Source organism: Monopterus albus, unplaced genomic scaffold, assembly GCF_001952655.1.
Source record: "Monopterus albus unplaced genomic scaffold, M_albus_1.0 scaffold33.1, whole genome shotgun sequence".
Taxonomy (NCBI): Eukaryota; Metazoa; Chordata; class Actinopteri; order Synbranchiformes; family Synbranchidae; genus Monopterus; species Monopterus albus.
This window is the reverse complement of record NW_018127913.1, coordinates 2,144,885-2,161,613: the sequence shown is the minus strand read 5'-3', so window position 1 is coordinate 2,161,613 and position 16,729 is coordinate 2,144,885. Positions and strand designations below refer to the sequence as shown.

At 38.9% G+C, this 16,729-nt stretch overlaps 2 protein-coding genes across 5 annotated transcripts in view; one reads left to right on the top strand and one right to left on the bottom strand.

The window, feature by feature from the left end:
• The window catches only part of ttk (ttk protein kinase), a 17,450-nt gene extending 7,410 nt beyond the window's left edge, over positions 1–10,040 (bottom strand). The window contains exons 1-19 of one of the 2 annotated variants that reach the window (XM_020597216.1): positions 9,937–10,040; positions 9,204–9,291; positions 8,883–9,105; positions 8,518–8,624; positions 8,281–8,424; positions 8,029–8,143; positions 7,843–7,924; positions 7,618–7,730; positions 6,030–6,117; positions 5,771–5,879; positions 5,407–5,629; positions 4,332–4,438; positions 3,884–4,033; positions 3,606–3,778; positions 3,061–3,206; positions 2,785–2,911; positions 2,026–2,157; positions 358–450; positions 56–213 (exon numbers count right to left, since the gene is read on the bottom strand). In XM_020597216.1, coding sequence (XP_020452872.1) covers positions 56–213; positions 358–450; positions 2,026–2,157; positions 2,785–2,911; positions 3,061–3,206; positions 3,606–3,778; positions 3,884–4,033; positions 4,332–4,438; positions 5,407–5,629; positions 5,771–5,879; positions 6,030–6,117; positions 7,618–7,730; positions 7,843–7,924; positions 8,029–8,143; positions 8,281–8,424; positions 8,518–8,624; positions 8,883–9,105; positions 9,204–9,291 — 2,378 coding nt within the window. In that variant the 5' untranslated portion in view covers positions 9,937–10,040. The remainder of the gene's footprint in view (positions 1–55; positions 214–357; positions 451–2,025; positions 2,158–2,784; positions 2,912–3,060; positions 3,207–3,605; positions 3,779–3,883; positions 4,034–4,331; positions 4,439–5,406; positions 5,630–5,770; positions 5,880–6,029; positions 6,118–7,617; positions 7,731–7,842; positions 7,925–8,028; positions 8,144–8,280; positions 8,425–8,517; positions 8,625–8,882; positions 9,106–9,203; positions 9,292–9,936) is intronic. The other variant, XM_020597217.1, reaches the window with a different exon arrangement.
• A 115-nt stretch (positions 10,041–10,155) lies between these two features.
• The window catches only part of ebag9 (estrogen receptor binding site associated antigen 9), a 13,414-nt gene continuing 6,840 nt past the window's right edge, over positions 10,156–16,729 (top strand). The window contains exons 1-7 of one of the 3 annotated variants that reach the window (XM_020597219.1): positions 10,450–10,649; positions 10,735–10,785; positions 11,276–11,370; positions 12,180–12,261; positions 12,396–12,551; positions 13,632–13,742; positions 14,849–14,940. In XM_020597219.1, coding sequence (XP_020452875.1) covers positions 11,288–11,370; positions 12,180–12,261; positions 12,396–12,551; positions 13,632–13,742; positions 14,849–14,940 — 524 coding nt within the window. In that variant the 5' untranslated portion in view covers positions 10,450–10,649; positions 10,735–10,785; positions 11,276–11,287. Of the gene's footprint in view, positions 10,231–10,449; positions 10,786–11,275; positions 11,371–12,179; positions 12,262–12,395; positions 12,552–13,631; positions 13,743–14,848; positions 14,941–16,729 lie in introns of those variants that run through there. The other 2 variants (XM_020597220.1, XM_020597218.1) reach the window with 2 other exon arrangements.

Here is a 16,729-nt window from a genome sequence, read left to right as displayed (position 1 = left end):
AAAAAAGTATTAGCTGTTCATGGGGATATTAATTTTGGCTAGGACATGTACTCACTAGTCATAGAGCTTTATAATTTGATCGCTGTACTGCTGCAAGTGGTTCAGAAGTTCAATCTCATTTTTATAACTTTCTGCTGTTTGAACATCAGCCTCCTCAAGGTCGACGTGTTTCACAGCAAACAGCTGTTTTTTGCGATCAAGGACCTGGTAGACCTGGAAGAACAGAAAAAAACACTCGTCAATTAACCACAGACAAAAATCATTACAGTTAAAACATCAATGAAAACAAAGTGCTGGAATATAACTGCATGCCCCCCCCCAAACAGCATATAAATGAAATAATAACGCTCTAATTACCTTACTCGACCCACCACGTCCAATCATCTTGAGAATGAAAAACTGCTTGCCCTTAATAGTAATGGCTTCATTTGAAAACGCAGTAAAGGGAGCCTAAAATGGGGTTCAAAGAAAGATACATCCAGTTATTAAAGTTTAGATTATTTCTTTACATATCAATCTAAAAGCAGAAATGGGCCTATTTTAAGTCCCTTGAAAGCATTTTTACTATGCTTTTACAAGCTATGCTGCTCTAAATATTCCCATTTTTATGTTCTGTCACTGCTGTCCTATTTTCAATGCTTCATGGACTAAAACAGGGGGTTTCAACCAGTGGTCTGCAACCTCCTGGTGGCGTGCAAAAGTATACAATATGTAGAAAAGCCATGGTTACTTTTAGTGGCCCTCCAGTCTATCCAGCCCACAACAGTGTTAGTCAGAATAGTGGTCCCCGGATCATAATCAGCGATGAAATGGTTACCAGGGTCACAGTAACACCTCTTCATATTTTAAAATATCATTAAAATATCATTAAAATCATGGTTAATTACAGCACTTTGAAAAACTCCCCCACTGAAGGGTTAAATACTGTCCAGAATCAACCAAAGTTAGCTCAAAGTTCTCAAATGCAAGCACAGCAGGAAACATGGGTTTATTTGAGTCACTGAAAACATTGCAGAATGCAGTGACAGAGACGATGCTCTGGAGATTCTTCATCCAACTAAGAAGACCAAGTCTGAAGTGTGGCCATATTTTAGATTTTACATAAGTCCTGAGTGAGACTTAATTCAAAATGGTTACCCTGTCTGCAGAACATGCAGAAAAAAATTGATGCGAAAGGAGGCAACGGTTCAAATCTTCTGAGTCATCTTCATGACCATCACCTCCTATTATAAGTTAACCATTAGCTCTATGCATGATGTGAGGACTTTGGAATGGGGCAAAAAGCTTGTCATTAAGCTTTCAGTGCTGCCTAGTCTTGTAAAAACACTTCATGTTGTTCTACTGCTGCATTAGCCCACTGTACACAACAACATGTTATGTAGTGTAGTCACCTAACCAGCATACTTTGTTCCTTTAAAACCTGTCAGTTGTCGACTTGGTTGAAAAACTGTTTCAAGAGGAGAAACGCTATAGTCCTGTGTATTTCGGTAACATTTTGGGCTCCTTACAATTACTTTCCCTGTCTTCTTAAGATGTGTTTTGATGCAACAGAGAAGACTGAATATAAAAGAGTGTGAGTGTGTGTGAGAGAGAGAGAGAGATACATTAATATCGCCAATAATAAATTAATTATACATTTGCTAGTCACTTGTTTACAGAGCAGGCATGCTGCAGGCAAAGACAGTACCCCACAAACCCACATTTGATACATTTTCTTATGTTTAAAGAAGGCTATGGCATTTTGTTAATGTTTATGAACACATAATACGAGTGATGTTAATAATTATTTGTGGTTTTCAAAATAAATGATTAAGTTATTAAATATACAGTAAAGTATTTTTTTGAGCAGACTGGAACAACTTCCAGGATGAGCGAGGATGGACAAAGGATAAAGTAAGGGAACTAGAATTAAATGGCGTTTAAACTTGGATGGCTTCATACTTTCTTGTGCCAGTACTTCACTGCATATCACACATTGATGTTTATGTCCATTTTTATCATCTATGTAAGTAAATCCATACTTAACATAGTCAGAACCATATTTTCGCTTCGCCATCTTCTTAACAAGTGGACCTCTCTTTTATGAGTGTGCACTGTCACCCGCCAATCAAGGCTTGTCATGGCAACATTAGGCCTCTGCACATCACGCATGCACGCCTTTCAAAACAAAAGCCCCACGTTAGATATTGCCTAAGCATTTGAATCCACAACAATATATCGCTCTCAAAAACAAATTTTTTTTTCCTCACCATGTCTCTCGTGACCCACCTGAAACATGCCCGCGACCTACCCTGTGAGAAACACTGCACTATGGCACACCCATTTTGAAGGTGCATTCTGGGAGTTACATTTCAGTACTCCTCAGGAAGTAGTAGTAAAATCATGCATCAGGAACACGAGGGGTTGCATGCATGCAGAGCAGTCACAGGTGAATGGTTAAACGTCCATGTCTTCACACCCCATGCATTAGCATTACCATTACAAGCACCCTGTGTAAACACACAGCTGTCTGCATGTGTGAGAGAGGAGCAGACCCTCCCTCCTCTAAACAGAGACCAACAAAGAGAAAATACAGTGAAAAACAAAGCAGGGCAATCCACGTCATCTCCAGAGGGTATGCTATCTGACACTGTTAAGTAACTGTTATCCATTCAGTTACAACAGGTGTTTGGTGATGTGTCTATGGTGGCATGAATTGATCTCCAGGGCTGATACATTCTTTTAGGCACAAAATAAAGGTAGTATATATGATAACAGCAACAACAGGGAGTGAGCATACCATACCTGAGGTGTTTGGAAACATGCCACCTGGTTTAGAGGTGTACATGACTCCTGCAGGGGTCCAGCTCTATGTGCTGCTACTGCAGAGGGAGTCACCTCAGGAACTCGCTTTATAACAGGAGTAATAAAGCTGAGTGGGAGAAAGAAGGAATAGGTGTGAGTGGGCAGATTTTTTTTTTTGATGGCACAAAGAAACAAGAATACTCCTTAGACCTTTAAAGCAAATTAAGTGCTACTGGTAATAATCTCAACCAGCAAACATTAAAGCTGAGATATTACCTGTTAGCACAAAGGTTTGCATCACTGTTGGGTGTCTGGCAGACTGTTTGTGGTTTCAGTCTGGATGGAAGCTGAAGGGATGGAGTGCGAAGTGACTCCAGCACACAAGAAACAGGTCTGGGGTCGGGTGGGGTTGAACGTTTATCCTAGGAATAAATCATTTGGAAAGTTTTGATCAGCACTAGGGTAACGTTGAGACAAAACAGAATTGGGTTCATTTGAAAATGATTTTACATTGTCAGATAAATATAGCAGTATAAAGAGAGGAAATGGAATCAGAAAACAAAATGTCAAATGTTTGGAGATTACTTCACTTGTTAAACTGTCAGTGGAAAAAAAAATGGGAGCAATTATTAGTGCCCTATTCTGCCAACTAAGAGCAAGCACAAATAAATAAAACCAACAAGCTAATACTAGCAGAAACCCTAAAAGAGCTTAAAATAATACTCCTAAATACCTTTTAATCATTTCATTAAAACATTTTACATGTCTGGAAAAAAATGCATCGCATAGAGAGTAGTAGCACATAAAGAATGTTATCACACCTCTGGCGAAACATGCCGGCTGACAAGAGCTGGCAGTTTCCAATCTGACAAGGGCTCCTTGCTGGCAGGTTTAGGCTGTTCTACTGTGTGGTTGACAGGAATCCGAGCAGGAAGATGAAGTTCCTGGTTCCTACCATAAGTTGACATGCTTACTGGAACAACTGTTTGTACATCTAAGACAAAAAACACAATCAATTCAAAAATAAAACAAACATTATTTTGCAAACCATGTCCATTTCAATGCTTTGACTTTTACAATTTAAGACTCTTTGATTTACCTCTGCCTATGGAATGCTCCTCCTCCTTGGGGGACAGTATCGGTTTCTCCCCAGCTTTAAGGTTACGTATGGCTAACTCCAGGAGCTCAGCTGGCCTGGCATTTAACACCTGGGCTTTGTGCAGAATTGAAGTTGCTTTGATCATATTACCTTAAAAGGAAGGAAGAAGGGAAATTTTAACTATGGTTTACAGAAAGGCTGGCTACACAAGAACTCACTTAACTGACTTGGAAAAGTCTGAAGCACTACATGAACGTAAGTGTACCAGCACCCTGACCAGCCTTCAGCAACTTGTCATCAATTTCAGGGTTACAATCATGGTTGCAAATAGTAGTTCTGCATGTACTCCATGAAACACCATCTACTCTAAGTAGATGTGTTTAGTGACTGTCAATTCCATATATCAGGTTTGAAAAATGAAAATAAATTATGAGCTACAGTATAATACCTTGAGAAACCTCAAACTGAGCATGTGCTATATGGACAAAGGCAAAGCCTTTACAGTTGGATCTTGCAACTATGAAGTGGTCCCGTGCTTCATCTGGGTCTTCAATCCTGCAGACAAAGAAATGTGGTTACACTTACGTGACATGTGACAAAGTTCTGATAGGGCTTATACTTTTTGATCTTAGCCTATGGCGCCACACATAATTTTACACATAAGGCAGAGAATAAGCTTTAACATTTGATGGGTGTCATAGAGAAGTGCCAATGCAGTGAATTCATAACATCAATAATACAATGACATTGAACCTGCTTCTTTTTCCCCCACCATCTTATTGCATTTTCCATTTTTTAATATGCCTGAGACTGTTTAATATGGAGGAAGTAGAATGACAGCAAATGAGTAGAAACAGCAATTACACGTCATTGTACCGTGTTAAGAGGGGAAAATAATGTTATACAGCAAAAATGTCTCGGGATTTAAAAAGATTAAAGAGTATTTCACTGACCAACTTATCTGCGACAATTAGTATCCTCAGTTCCCAAACGATTAAAAAGCAATTAAAAGGAAAGGTGATAACAGTGGTAAACAGGCATCTGTCCCAGTGCTTTCTGAGTGTGTTGCAGGCATCAAATTCTATATTTGTTTATATTTACAGAAGGCAATTAAATTGGTCAGTGAAAACACTGAAAACCTTTTCTTTGGACTTTCATCAGTTAAAGTTCAAGCAAATTAATAAATCACAGATTTTAGTTTTTATTGCATTTTGGAAAATGTCCCAACTTGTCTGGAAATGGGGCTTGTAGAAATATTGAGTTTAATAAAATCTGTTACAGTGTAAAACCCTTTTTCAAGTATGTTTTGAAGATTAGAGGGTTTTAACACCGAAAAACATTTGAGAAAGTTCTGAACCTTCCATCAATGAATTTTGAATTCTTTGAGGATCAAGGTGTTTGTCTGCATTTCAATTTTCTATCCATATATCTGAACCCTAACCACAACTACAATGAGATGTCACTAATGCACAATAAAAATTCATAAATCATAATTTGGAAACAATGCTTGCATCCACACTCACCCCCTGAGTTCTGCATATCTGACGAGTATTCTGGCATAGCTGGTGTTTTTGCTGTATTGTCTGATTGGCAGCCTGGAGAAGACTTTAGAATAACAGTCCTTGAGTTTGTTGAGAAGGTTGATGTCTGTGTGAGGATTGCCTCTTTTCTCCAGGTTCATCAGGTATGTCCAACATGACTCAGGGGACCGTGTTTTGATTACTTCATCAAAACTATAAGTTACATCTGCCAGAGAGAAACAACACGCCATCTAAATTTTAAAAACAGTCAAGACACTAAATGCACATTCTTGACATAGTTATAAAGGTTTTATTGATTACTCAAGCAGCAGGACACTTGGCGCAGCATTGTGAAGGTTATATATACCTTCCGTCCTCAAGGTGTCCGATGGGTCACGTGTGTGAAGGAGTGCGGTGGTGGAGTCCACCGCTGCCTGGTGTTCCCAAGTACAATTATCTGGACTGACAGCTGGTGGCTGAGAAACAGCAATGTGAGAGAGAAACATAACATCTTTCTTCTGCTCAGGGGTAACTTCTTTGCTGGGCACAGCACAAATAATAAAAGCCACCAAGTGTTGATTGTGATGTTGCATAAACCCAAACTAGTGTAGCATGTTAGTTCTCACCTGAAGACTGACTAGATCTCCATCAACAGAATTTTTCTTTGAGGAAGACAGTCCAAATATTTGGTTCACATTTGAATCAGATGTGAGCCTATGACAAAATTAAACAATGTAGTTACCAACAGCACATAGGAAATTAGTCATACATAAATCTGACTGGCATATTTAAGAATTAGTATGCAAAATGAACAGGGGACAAACCACAAAATGTTATTGTACACAATATATTGCCGTCATGGTTCAATACATCTTTACGAGTTGCAATGTGTTTTCACAGAGTTAACTTCAACAATAACAACTATAATAAAAACATATATACCGACAACCTGTTTTTCAGGACAAAAACTAATAAAAGTAATATTTGATAACTGGAACTATGAAGGAATGTTTTACACCTCATTAACAAATAAAAATTAAACAATAATGTGAAAGACAGACAAATGGATGGGAAGAAATGACTTAATATCTCTTTCAATAAACTGCAGCATCTTTGGACTCACACTATGTAGTTCCTGATCAGTAAGACCGCTTCCTCCACCTGCCTCAGACTCTCTTGATCAAGACAATTTAGCTGTTTGACGTGTTGCCCTGCTATTGATAAGTTACAGTCTTATATTGTTTTGGTTATCAAATATTGGCGCTTCTTGGAAGGAACTGGTTTCTAAATTAAATTCATCTACTATCCACTAAGGTTTAGACAAGAAGAAGAAGAAACACCTGAAACAAACTAGGCAGCACACCAATATATTTATGAAAAGGTAAGAACATTGTAATATTAAAGTTACTTTCAGTCAGCTATCCCTGTCTCGCTATCAGAATTCCAGGATAAATGTTGGCAGTCAACCATCTAAATCTTTCTCTAGTGTTAATTACAGAAATCTCACTGTATAAATGTTCTGATCATTGAGCTTCTGCCTTCAGGTTGAACCCAGTGAGCAGGATTTTACTCAAAACAGTAGTAAAACTAGTTTCTGCAGAGAAGAGTATAAACACCACAAATTTTGCGATATATGGAACAATCCCTGTAACCATGATGACTGTACACAACAAGGATGGTGGATGGTAAGTTACAGCCTCAAAATATTATCAGCCTAGACACAAATGCTGAAATGAAGGATAACACTGACAAAACCAAGACTAAAATATCTTTAGTTCTCAGTGACTAAAAAACAACAACAAAAAAATAAATCTAAAGAACAGAATTGGACTAAACCAATAATGCATTATAGTCAAAACACAAATTTCAGTGCCAAAATTTACAGATGGATTAGACTGAATCAAACAAAAGCTTTACCATATTACAGCAAGGGAGATATTACCTTAGCTAGAATACAGTGCAGTACTGACTGAGTCAATAATGAAATTACACAAACCACTTGAGGAAAAAAGGCTTTTATTCCTCATTATAATTTTCTAAAGTATCTGTTGGGTAGGTTCGGCAATCCTTGTGAGGGATCGCAGTATAAGTATTTTTAATATGCCGTAAATATAAACAGCCATAGATTTAATTAAATTAACAAAATGGCTACATATGCTATCCCAGATCTCAAATTAAATAGGATTGGAAATAAATGTAGTTATAAAACATTACCTGGACAAACTGGTGGGGATTGATGCATCACTTCTCTTAGAGGGCTTCCCATGAATATAGTCATCATCCTCCTTTTCTGGGATTGAAAAAGGTACTACAGATAATTTCCCTTGCTGTAAACCAGAAGGCAAGAATGCAACTTCAAATCTCAGGAACTATCATGCAGTCTTCAGAAAAGATGGATCATAAAAGTCATTTATAATAACACAAGCAGGATGAACTCACCATGGCAACTGCTCTCTTGCGTTGGGATGCAGCTCTCCAGCCTGATGGTTGGTCATCTGATGATCCCCTGAGGAGCTCAGTCCTGAAGGTCAAAAAAAAAAAAAAAAAAATTTCAGTATAAGATGTCACATTTCATACACCACACAGAAGCCTTATAAGCACAGAAAACTTTATTTTTATTCTTACCCTGAACCAAAAATACTGGAGAGCTGCAAGTCGCCTGTGCCGTCTGATATTCTGCTTACTTTTGGGAAGTCTAAGCCTTTTTTCACAAAATCATGCACATTACTGCTGAGTAATACTGGCAGAAAAAAAACACAGCAACAAGCAACAGTAAATTGTGTTATAATAATACTGTAGTAAAGTAACTTTCTGAATTGATGTACACTAGTGAAAAATCTAAGCGTACAATGGTGTGTAGTAAAAACATGAACACACATGGTACATTTTCCTTATCCTCTGAACAAAAGAGTTGTGTATTCCCTGCCTGCATACTCTGCAAGGCAGCCTCCAGCAGTTCCTTTGGTTTGGCACCCAGTTCAATAGCATTCTGTAATATGCCAATGGCTCTTTTTGTGTTGCCTGTTAAGATAAAAAAACAAAACAGTGTAACACCACATATAACATGTCAGGCGAATGTATTTATACATACCAGAACAATGCACATCTGTTTACCTTGAGAATGCTCAAAATTTGCATGTGCAGTGTGGACAAATGCAAACTTCTGGCTGTGAGATACTGCTACTTCAAAGTTGACTTCTGCCTCATTGACATCTTCAATCCTAATAAAAGACAGAAAAACAGACTAAATGCACACCATACTTTTGATTTTACTAAAACCTCACTGACTTGATCTATTAGGGACTTTTCGCAAAACTACAACAGACTAAAAAACATATTTTCTAGATAGTTTGTACAAAAAACTGGTAATAAAGCAAAGTGATTCAAGCTGACTACTTTTACAAAATCTTGTCTAATGTTTTTAGATCAAATAAAAGAGCAAAGATCCTGATAGACAAGTAAGATCTTCGATTACTTACGCTTTCAGCTCTGCAAATCTGACCAACATCCTGGCATAGCTTTCATTCTGACAGTGTTTTACCAGTGGCATACTGGAGAACACTCTGCTATAAAAGTCTATGAGTCTAGTGAGGTGGTTACGATTCAGGTGAGGGTCCTCTTTCTTCTCCAGGTCCATCAAATATGAGAGGCATGATTCAGGCGAGTTTGATCTGATGACCTGGTTAATATTGTCCGTGTCATCTGTAACAAGTGCAAAGTTTCATGATGACTATATTAAGTATGTACTTACTGTATGGATATGATTCTTACAGTGCCAGGACTACTTAGCATGTTATCACCTTGACTGAGATCCTTTTTAATTTGTTTGAACATTTGACAAAGCATGGCAAGCTGCTGCTTTCTGTCTGTATGCTCCTCTTCCTCCATCTGAGATTAATAACAAGAAAATTATTATGCAAGGTTGAACGAATAAAAATGTGTCCTCTTTTGTATATATACACATGTTCACCAAGACACCCAAATCATTCAAAACAATGAGATCTTGATTGTTCTTTAGTTGGTATGAAATGTGCATTAATCAAACATATGGCTTCAAACCTTCTGAAAGACCTTGCAAGTCATCTTTCCAAATCCCTAACGTTATAAATGACAGTGGACCTAACAACAGCAATACCTTGAACACGGCAACATAACGGTAAAGCAGATATTCAAGTTGTTGAGCTACAGTGATGTGCAACCATTTGGATCGTTTGCTCATCCTTTGATTTCAGCGAAAAATATCCACAACTTTCCTTAAGATACCTATTATATGCAAGTTACTTCCTTATCCACGGTGACGTATTCAAAACAGATCATTGTACACAGTTCCTACAAAAGTATTTCCTTTCGTGTTTACAGTTTCAATTAGCGTTAGCTCTGGTAGCTAACAAGTTATCATGACGCGTTTGCGTTCTGTTAACGACAGTGAGGTAGGCGATGCTCTTCTGAGCATCAAGCAACCTCAATTTAAACATGTATAGTGGTATTTTCAACAGCATGAAAATAAAGCACTACTATTCAAAAGCATCTCACCTTGTTTACACTATGATTAAGCCCTCTCTTCTTACGGTGCACGAACAAGGCTGGACCTTCTTCTACTTCTTTTGTCGAGGTTGGACCTCAACTCAACTGCCAGATTTCAAATATGCCACTTCCGTCCAAGTCATGTGTTGATTGGGTAGATTGTGGTAACAACCGGGTGCGTTCGCTGTACGACGGACTTCAGTTATATTCGACTGTATTTAATTTTTTACCCACAAAATTCGTTCTCGGAAAGAAAGATAACAGCAGATCTTTCGATATGTGTGGGACAACCCGTGAAATAACGTAAGTAACTCCTCTAACTTGCATTATGAAGGGAAATCACGTCGCCTTCTGCGTGTATTAGTTAGTTCAGAGCGCACACTGTTTATTAATACATTTGTGTATATTAATATACATTATGTGCATCTTTATATGCAATCTAAATGTTTACATTCAGAAATAAATCTATCGGAAAAAAGGTATTCGTTACAGCGCAAATTTCCAACAGTACATGAATGCAGCAGGACCACGCTGTACTTCCCTGTTCCTGCTCCTCCTAGCTCAAGGATGGCAGACACGGGACAGACAAGAGCAACGACATATATTTAGGAGTTTTGTGATGAATCCACATTTGCGGTGTACAGCTGTTGCATTAATAGTTTTGATATGACAGTGATTTAATTTCTCACCGCCAATGAGTCATCTTACGAAGACAGTTCAAGGTTTCCGAAACACCATGTTTTCCTTTGGGCTAAGCTAGCAAGCAGCGGTTAGCAAATAAATGAACTTGTATTTTGTAAGTTACAGCACAAGAAGAAAGAAGCTGCTCTGCATATGGTGTACTAACACCTTGCAAAGGCGAGTATTTATACATATGATAGCTGAGACTTGAAAAAGTGTTATGTGAAAGCATGACTTTTCCCCCCCTGAATTTAGCTAAAATATTAGATGTGGTGATATCATATTCATCGTTGACTTTAGTTAGATTTTTTTGTGCAGATTGTCTGGCAGTTTAATTGCATTTGTTAGTGTATGAGCGTGATCATTGTATTTGCTGGTAAAAATGTGCCTACAATCTACTAGCTAAGTGTAACCGTTCATCAACAGGGTACCATGTCCGAAGTGACTGGTGTCACGCCTTTCCAAATTATGAGTCATAATGCTGGGCATACGCCAGCGCATGTCTTTTTAAAGACTGACCCTTGGCAAGCTGACAAGTTCATGCTGCTCTGCATAAATGTGTCCACTGAAGACTTGAGTTCCTACACAAACTGATGCTGTATAGCAAAACAAGGCATGCATCATTTGAAACCTAAATACTAATACGTTGTCTTTTCTTTCTCACCAGTTACATTTCATCATGGCTATTGCACAGTTTCGTCTCTTCAAGATCTGCACATGTCTAGCCAGCATACTTTCTTTCTTTAAAAGGCTGATATGCAGGTAAGCCTTACTGAACACTCCACAAATGGAATGTCCAGTGTCCCGCATACATGCCATTCCTTTATGGAAATCTTTTCAGCGTAACACTGCTTAATATATTTGCAGGATAGATACAGCAACAAATCTTAGCTGTACCTTTGAGAAATGACAGGATATGTGTGGTTCATGTCCAACCTGTTCTCTAGCACCAACCTTTGTGTATTTTGGTGAAAAATGAAATAGACTAGAGCTTGGTGGATCTCATAAATGATTTCACACTTGGGTCAATTCATGCAATGAGATGTGTGCATTTTATTGCCTAAACCACATTCATTTAGCAGCATTTTTACATCTCCTTGCCAGTGACAGCCATGTCAGGAGCATTATGTTTTTGGTTTGCCTTCAATCTGTATGTCCATAGATCAGTCTCTCATTCCATTGAATGCAATATCACATTTACACCTTAAGGATATTTATTCAAATTTGGCAGAAATGTCCACTTGAATTCAAGGATGATGTGAAAGAGCTCTGGAATGTGTTAAAAGCAGCCAAAGGACTCAAATGTGATTCAGGTGTGGCATTGTTCCATCTGGATGCATTGGCCTCTAAAGCCAAAGTGTTTGTTACGGTAACATTGGCGACCTAGCATGTTAATTAGGTGTGTGACGAGATCTCATGCATGAGATCATGGTATGGGACGGGCAAGGAGCAGTTAGGAGCAGCTAATAGTGTAAGTTTGTTTCGAGTCTCACTACTAGACCCTGTAGTGGCTGAAAAGAAATTGGATAAAGTAGCTTTAAATTAGTTCCTTTTATTGTATTATTCTGCAGGAGTGGCAGGGGGCGCAAACTCAGTGGTGATCAAATAACTCTCCCAACAACAGTGGATTTTTCATCATCGGTACCAAAACAGGTCAGTATTACATCAGTCAGTAGCGCTTGCCTAGAAAAGTTCAGGGCCCAGCATTCATTATTTGCAAATGCAAACAAACAAGCATAACTGATAAGTTTGACATCAAGTTATATTTTATGTTCTACTCTGCACAGCCAGAGATTGAAGAATGGAGCTCCTGGGATGAAGAAGCCCCTACAAGTATTAAGATTGAAGGTGGTAATGGAAATATTTCCCCTGCACCCAATGATGTAGATGAAGAGCCAGACTACTTCAAAGACATGGCCCCCACCATCAGGAAAACACAGAAGGTATGTCCATAAGACAGTGCAGAAGAGCCTATATTAACCAAGCAGATACAGAATTGATGATTCACAGGATGTCTCTAATCAGAGGTCACGTTAACTGAATATTTTCCATCATTGATGGAACTTTTTTAAAAATAATGACAGAAAAATCTGAAGGCCGTCCATCCTTTTGACAGATTAGAGAACTGAGGGCAACCTACACTAACTTACATTTAGGATCCTAAAAATCCCGCTATTCACTGCGGTGTTGATAAAAGAGGAAGTGATACGGTGAATGAAGGACAACCGAGATCGTACTCGATGCATCTCGCGGACAGTGCGCTGCAGAACCATGGACTGGAGGCAATGAAGGGCATCTGTAAACACTGAACACTGTAGCTCACAGAGGGGTGCATCCTTCTGATGGAGTGAGTGCTGCTTCAGGATCAGGAAGTCTCATGTTCAGAGCAACTGCTGATTACTTCCAGAGAGAAATGTTTTCCTCAAAACTTTGGCTGAAGTGGAGCTGGCAAGTCCAGTCTCCAGTGCAGCAGCAGACCGCAGGTTCAGCTTCTAGATCAAAATTATAGCAGCAGTGAGAAACCTGGCCTCTGCATCAGGCCAGGCTACAGCAGGTCAGTTCATTTAGCCTAACGGTTTGTCAATGGGTTGTTCATATTTTAATGGGTGGCTGTTGTCTAATTTTGTAAAATGGCAATGCACAATGAGTGCAGTGTTTTAGTTGCTGTCACTGCAATGTCTCTCATGTGGTGTTGACATGAAAAGTGTACATATAAGCTTAAATGCTCTGAAATATGTTGTATCAAAAATGAAAATTAAATTGATATCTAATCAATTATGACCACATTTTTATGACCTTGTCCATCTGTTTGATAAAACTAGGCAAAGCACACCTCTGATCTCTGTAGGCGGCACACATGATGGAATATGATCCCTGTTTTGTGTATTAAATGGTAAATTATATTTGAATTAGCTTGAATTTTGCCTAATGTAAATATAAACACCTATGTGTGTTTTGGGTTTAATGGATCATGTGCCTCGCTGTAAGTCTGACCTCTCCTCTCTCTGGTTTGCATGTTACAGATCATGCTGAAGAAAAGGGAGCCTTTTAACTGCCTGGTGCCTGATGGCTCAGCAGGATTCTCTAGCAGACTGGCTGCCTCTCAGGATATGATGACCTTCAGTCCTCCCTCTGTGAGTTAGTTTTATGCTGTCTGAAGCTGCAGAGTAGTGCAAAATGAGATGCGACTCATGTCTTTTTTTTTTTTTTTTTTTACAGCAATTTCACAGGAATTTTTTTATCCCTAAAAATGTGTTTAACTACTTGCTGATTTTTTTTTTAAGACTTAAATAAACAATTTGTAGCAGAGTTGTTACACTCATATATAGTGTCAGTTCTACAATGTTTAGATAACTTTGCAAATACAGTTTCAACAGATTTCAATAGAAAATGTGATCTGTGAGAAGGTGCAGGAATTGAGTACCTTTACCACTTGAGTCATTTGAAGCCCAGACAACAGAGGAGCCAAAGTAACTGTCTTGTAAAGAGAGAATCCTTCACGACTTTCACATTACAGGCCTTAATGCTGAAGTCTTTTTGTCAGATCTGATCTCTTTCTGTTCATGGTTTATATTCATGTTTGTGACACATATCCAGCTCTGGTGTGAACATCATTGAGCTCCTAAACTTCCACACGTGCAGATTTAACTGAACGTGAGCCGCATGCGCACAACAATAACAACAATTAATGTCATTTGTGCAGCGGTCAAATTGCACAGTTTTCTCAAAAACTGCTTGGTTACAACATGTTCTCTTCCTTGCCGTGATCAGAAGCTTGTCTGTAAATGTCCAACAATTGTAAAACATCCTTGTCTCACCACTGACCCCCGTTGCTGCTCCTTCATGTTTATTTTTACCGGACTGTGAGGGGCTGACATTGTATGATGACAACAGGCGATATGTGCACGTACAGAGGAGTGAGACATTGGAAGAAAACATATGAATTTTGATCTGATCGTTCTGACAGCAGTTGCATAGTTTGAGACTGGATATGAATCAGACCTGTGACCACATATGGAAGTGGTCTAGATCTGAAAAAAAATCTAATTTGGTATGTTCACATCCATGAAAAGTCACTTGGAAGCAAAACAATGGAATCTGAGTTACTTCAACATGTAGCCTGAACGTAGCATTTGATGTAAAACTCTTAGTTTGCTTTGTTGCTTAATTCAGGATTGATACCTTTTGCGATTATAATGACATCATCATGGATATAATTGGTCACTTTCCTTTTGTACAGGCTGAGCTGGGAGAAATGGACAACTGGCAGGAAGACACAAACGCATGGGAGGATGAGTCTGATGCTGCCTGGGAGGCAGAGGAGGTGCTCAGGTAATATGTTTATGCCTTTTTACAGTGCAGTGCAGAGGTTATGTTAACCAAATATTTTCCGTCATTGATGGAATTTTATTAATGATGACGGAAAAATCTGAAGACTGTCTGTCATTTTGACAGAACACAGAGGGTGATCTGCCCTAACTGAAAATTAGGCTACTAAAGAGCCCAGTAGTTGCTATGGCATTGATAAACGAGGTGACAGAAGAGGAAGAGATGTGGAAGGACAACTGAGACCATACTCAGTGCATCTCTTTATTTGGGACATGACAGTCCATTGAACAGCCACGAACTGAAGGCTCACCAAGCGCATCTGTGATCACTATGGATCACAGAGGGGTGCAGAAGGAGCACATGCAGCGAATTCCTCCCAGAAGCAGAGCACGCATCCAGCTTTCAGACCACAATTAGAACAGCCATGAGAAACCTAGTGACAATGGCCTCTGCAGCAGGCCGGGCTACAGCAGGTCAGCTGAGTTCAAATCAGTTAGCCTAACTTCTTCCAGAATAGGTTGTTCTTATTTTAAATTGTCTTAATTTTGTAAAATTTCAATGTTCATATTTGCTTGTTAACACATAATAGCCCCTTTTTTTTGTGGCCTCTGCTCTCACTGTGGGAAAAGTTTCATGTGGTGTGTTGACATGAAAAGTGGCTGCAAATAATCTTGTTCTGTATATTAATTATTACAAAGGAAATGAAAATGTAATCATATTAAATATGTCTTATCAAAAAGGAAAACTAAATTGACAGATAATAAATTATGATGGAATTTTTATGACCCTGTCCCTCAAAATGACAAATGAGAAAGTCTAGCATGATCTCTGGTGTAGTGCATAGATGTACACTAATACCCGTTTGTCAAGATTTTTTTCCTTTTACAGGTTCATTATTATTAATACATCTACCTATGTGAAAGCAGTTACAGTAACAGCTGCATTAGTTTGTTTTGTGCATAAAAAGTAGGAGAAAATTTAACATTTTAAACCGGAGCCAATCCCAGCTGACATTGGACGAGAGGCAGGGTACATCCTGTACAGGTCACCAGTCTATCACAGGGCTGACGCTTAGAGACAGACAACCACACGCACTCACACTCACTCCTACAGGCAATTTAGAGTCACCAATCTACCTAAACTGCATGTCTTTGGACTGTGGGAGGAAGCTGGAGTACCAGAAGAGAGCCCATGCAGGCACAGGGAGAACATGCAAACTCCTCACAGAAAGGCCCCAGTTTGGCTGGGGCTTGAACCCAGAACCTTCTTGCTGTGAGGCTAACCACTGTACTGTCAGTTGTATTTATTAGTGAACAAGCAATCCACATTTTTTTAAGTTCTGATCTGATCACCTTTGATGCTGCTCACATCTGAGCTCCAAATATCATCTGTGAAGCTCATGGCTTTAACATCTGCACCGCTAACTGCAATGACACTCAGTTGTATAGTTTAGGTATAGCAGTTTCTGAAATCTATTTTCTGGATGGCAGATGGCAGATTATACCTGGGCTCAGCGAAATCTGACATTTTCCAATACAGATAGTGGTTGGTCATCGAGTATAATGAAGTTGAGCGACTGTAATCCCTTTAGCCTTTGGGTTGTTTGCTGGAAGTTCATGCGCTTAAATTGGTTGTAATGTATGATGCAGGCTTACTTCCACACATTGGCACAAGTATATCTCTTGCTTTTTGACATTTTCAGACTAAACTATCTCTAAACAAATGACATTTTAGTCAAACCAGCTGCTAATTTTATTTCCTCACTTGATTATAGATTGAAGTTGCCACGCAA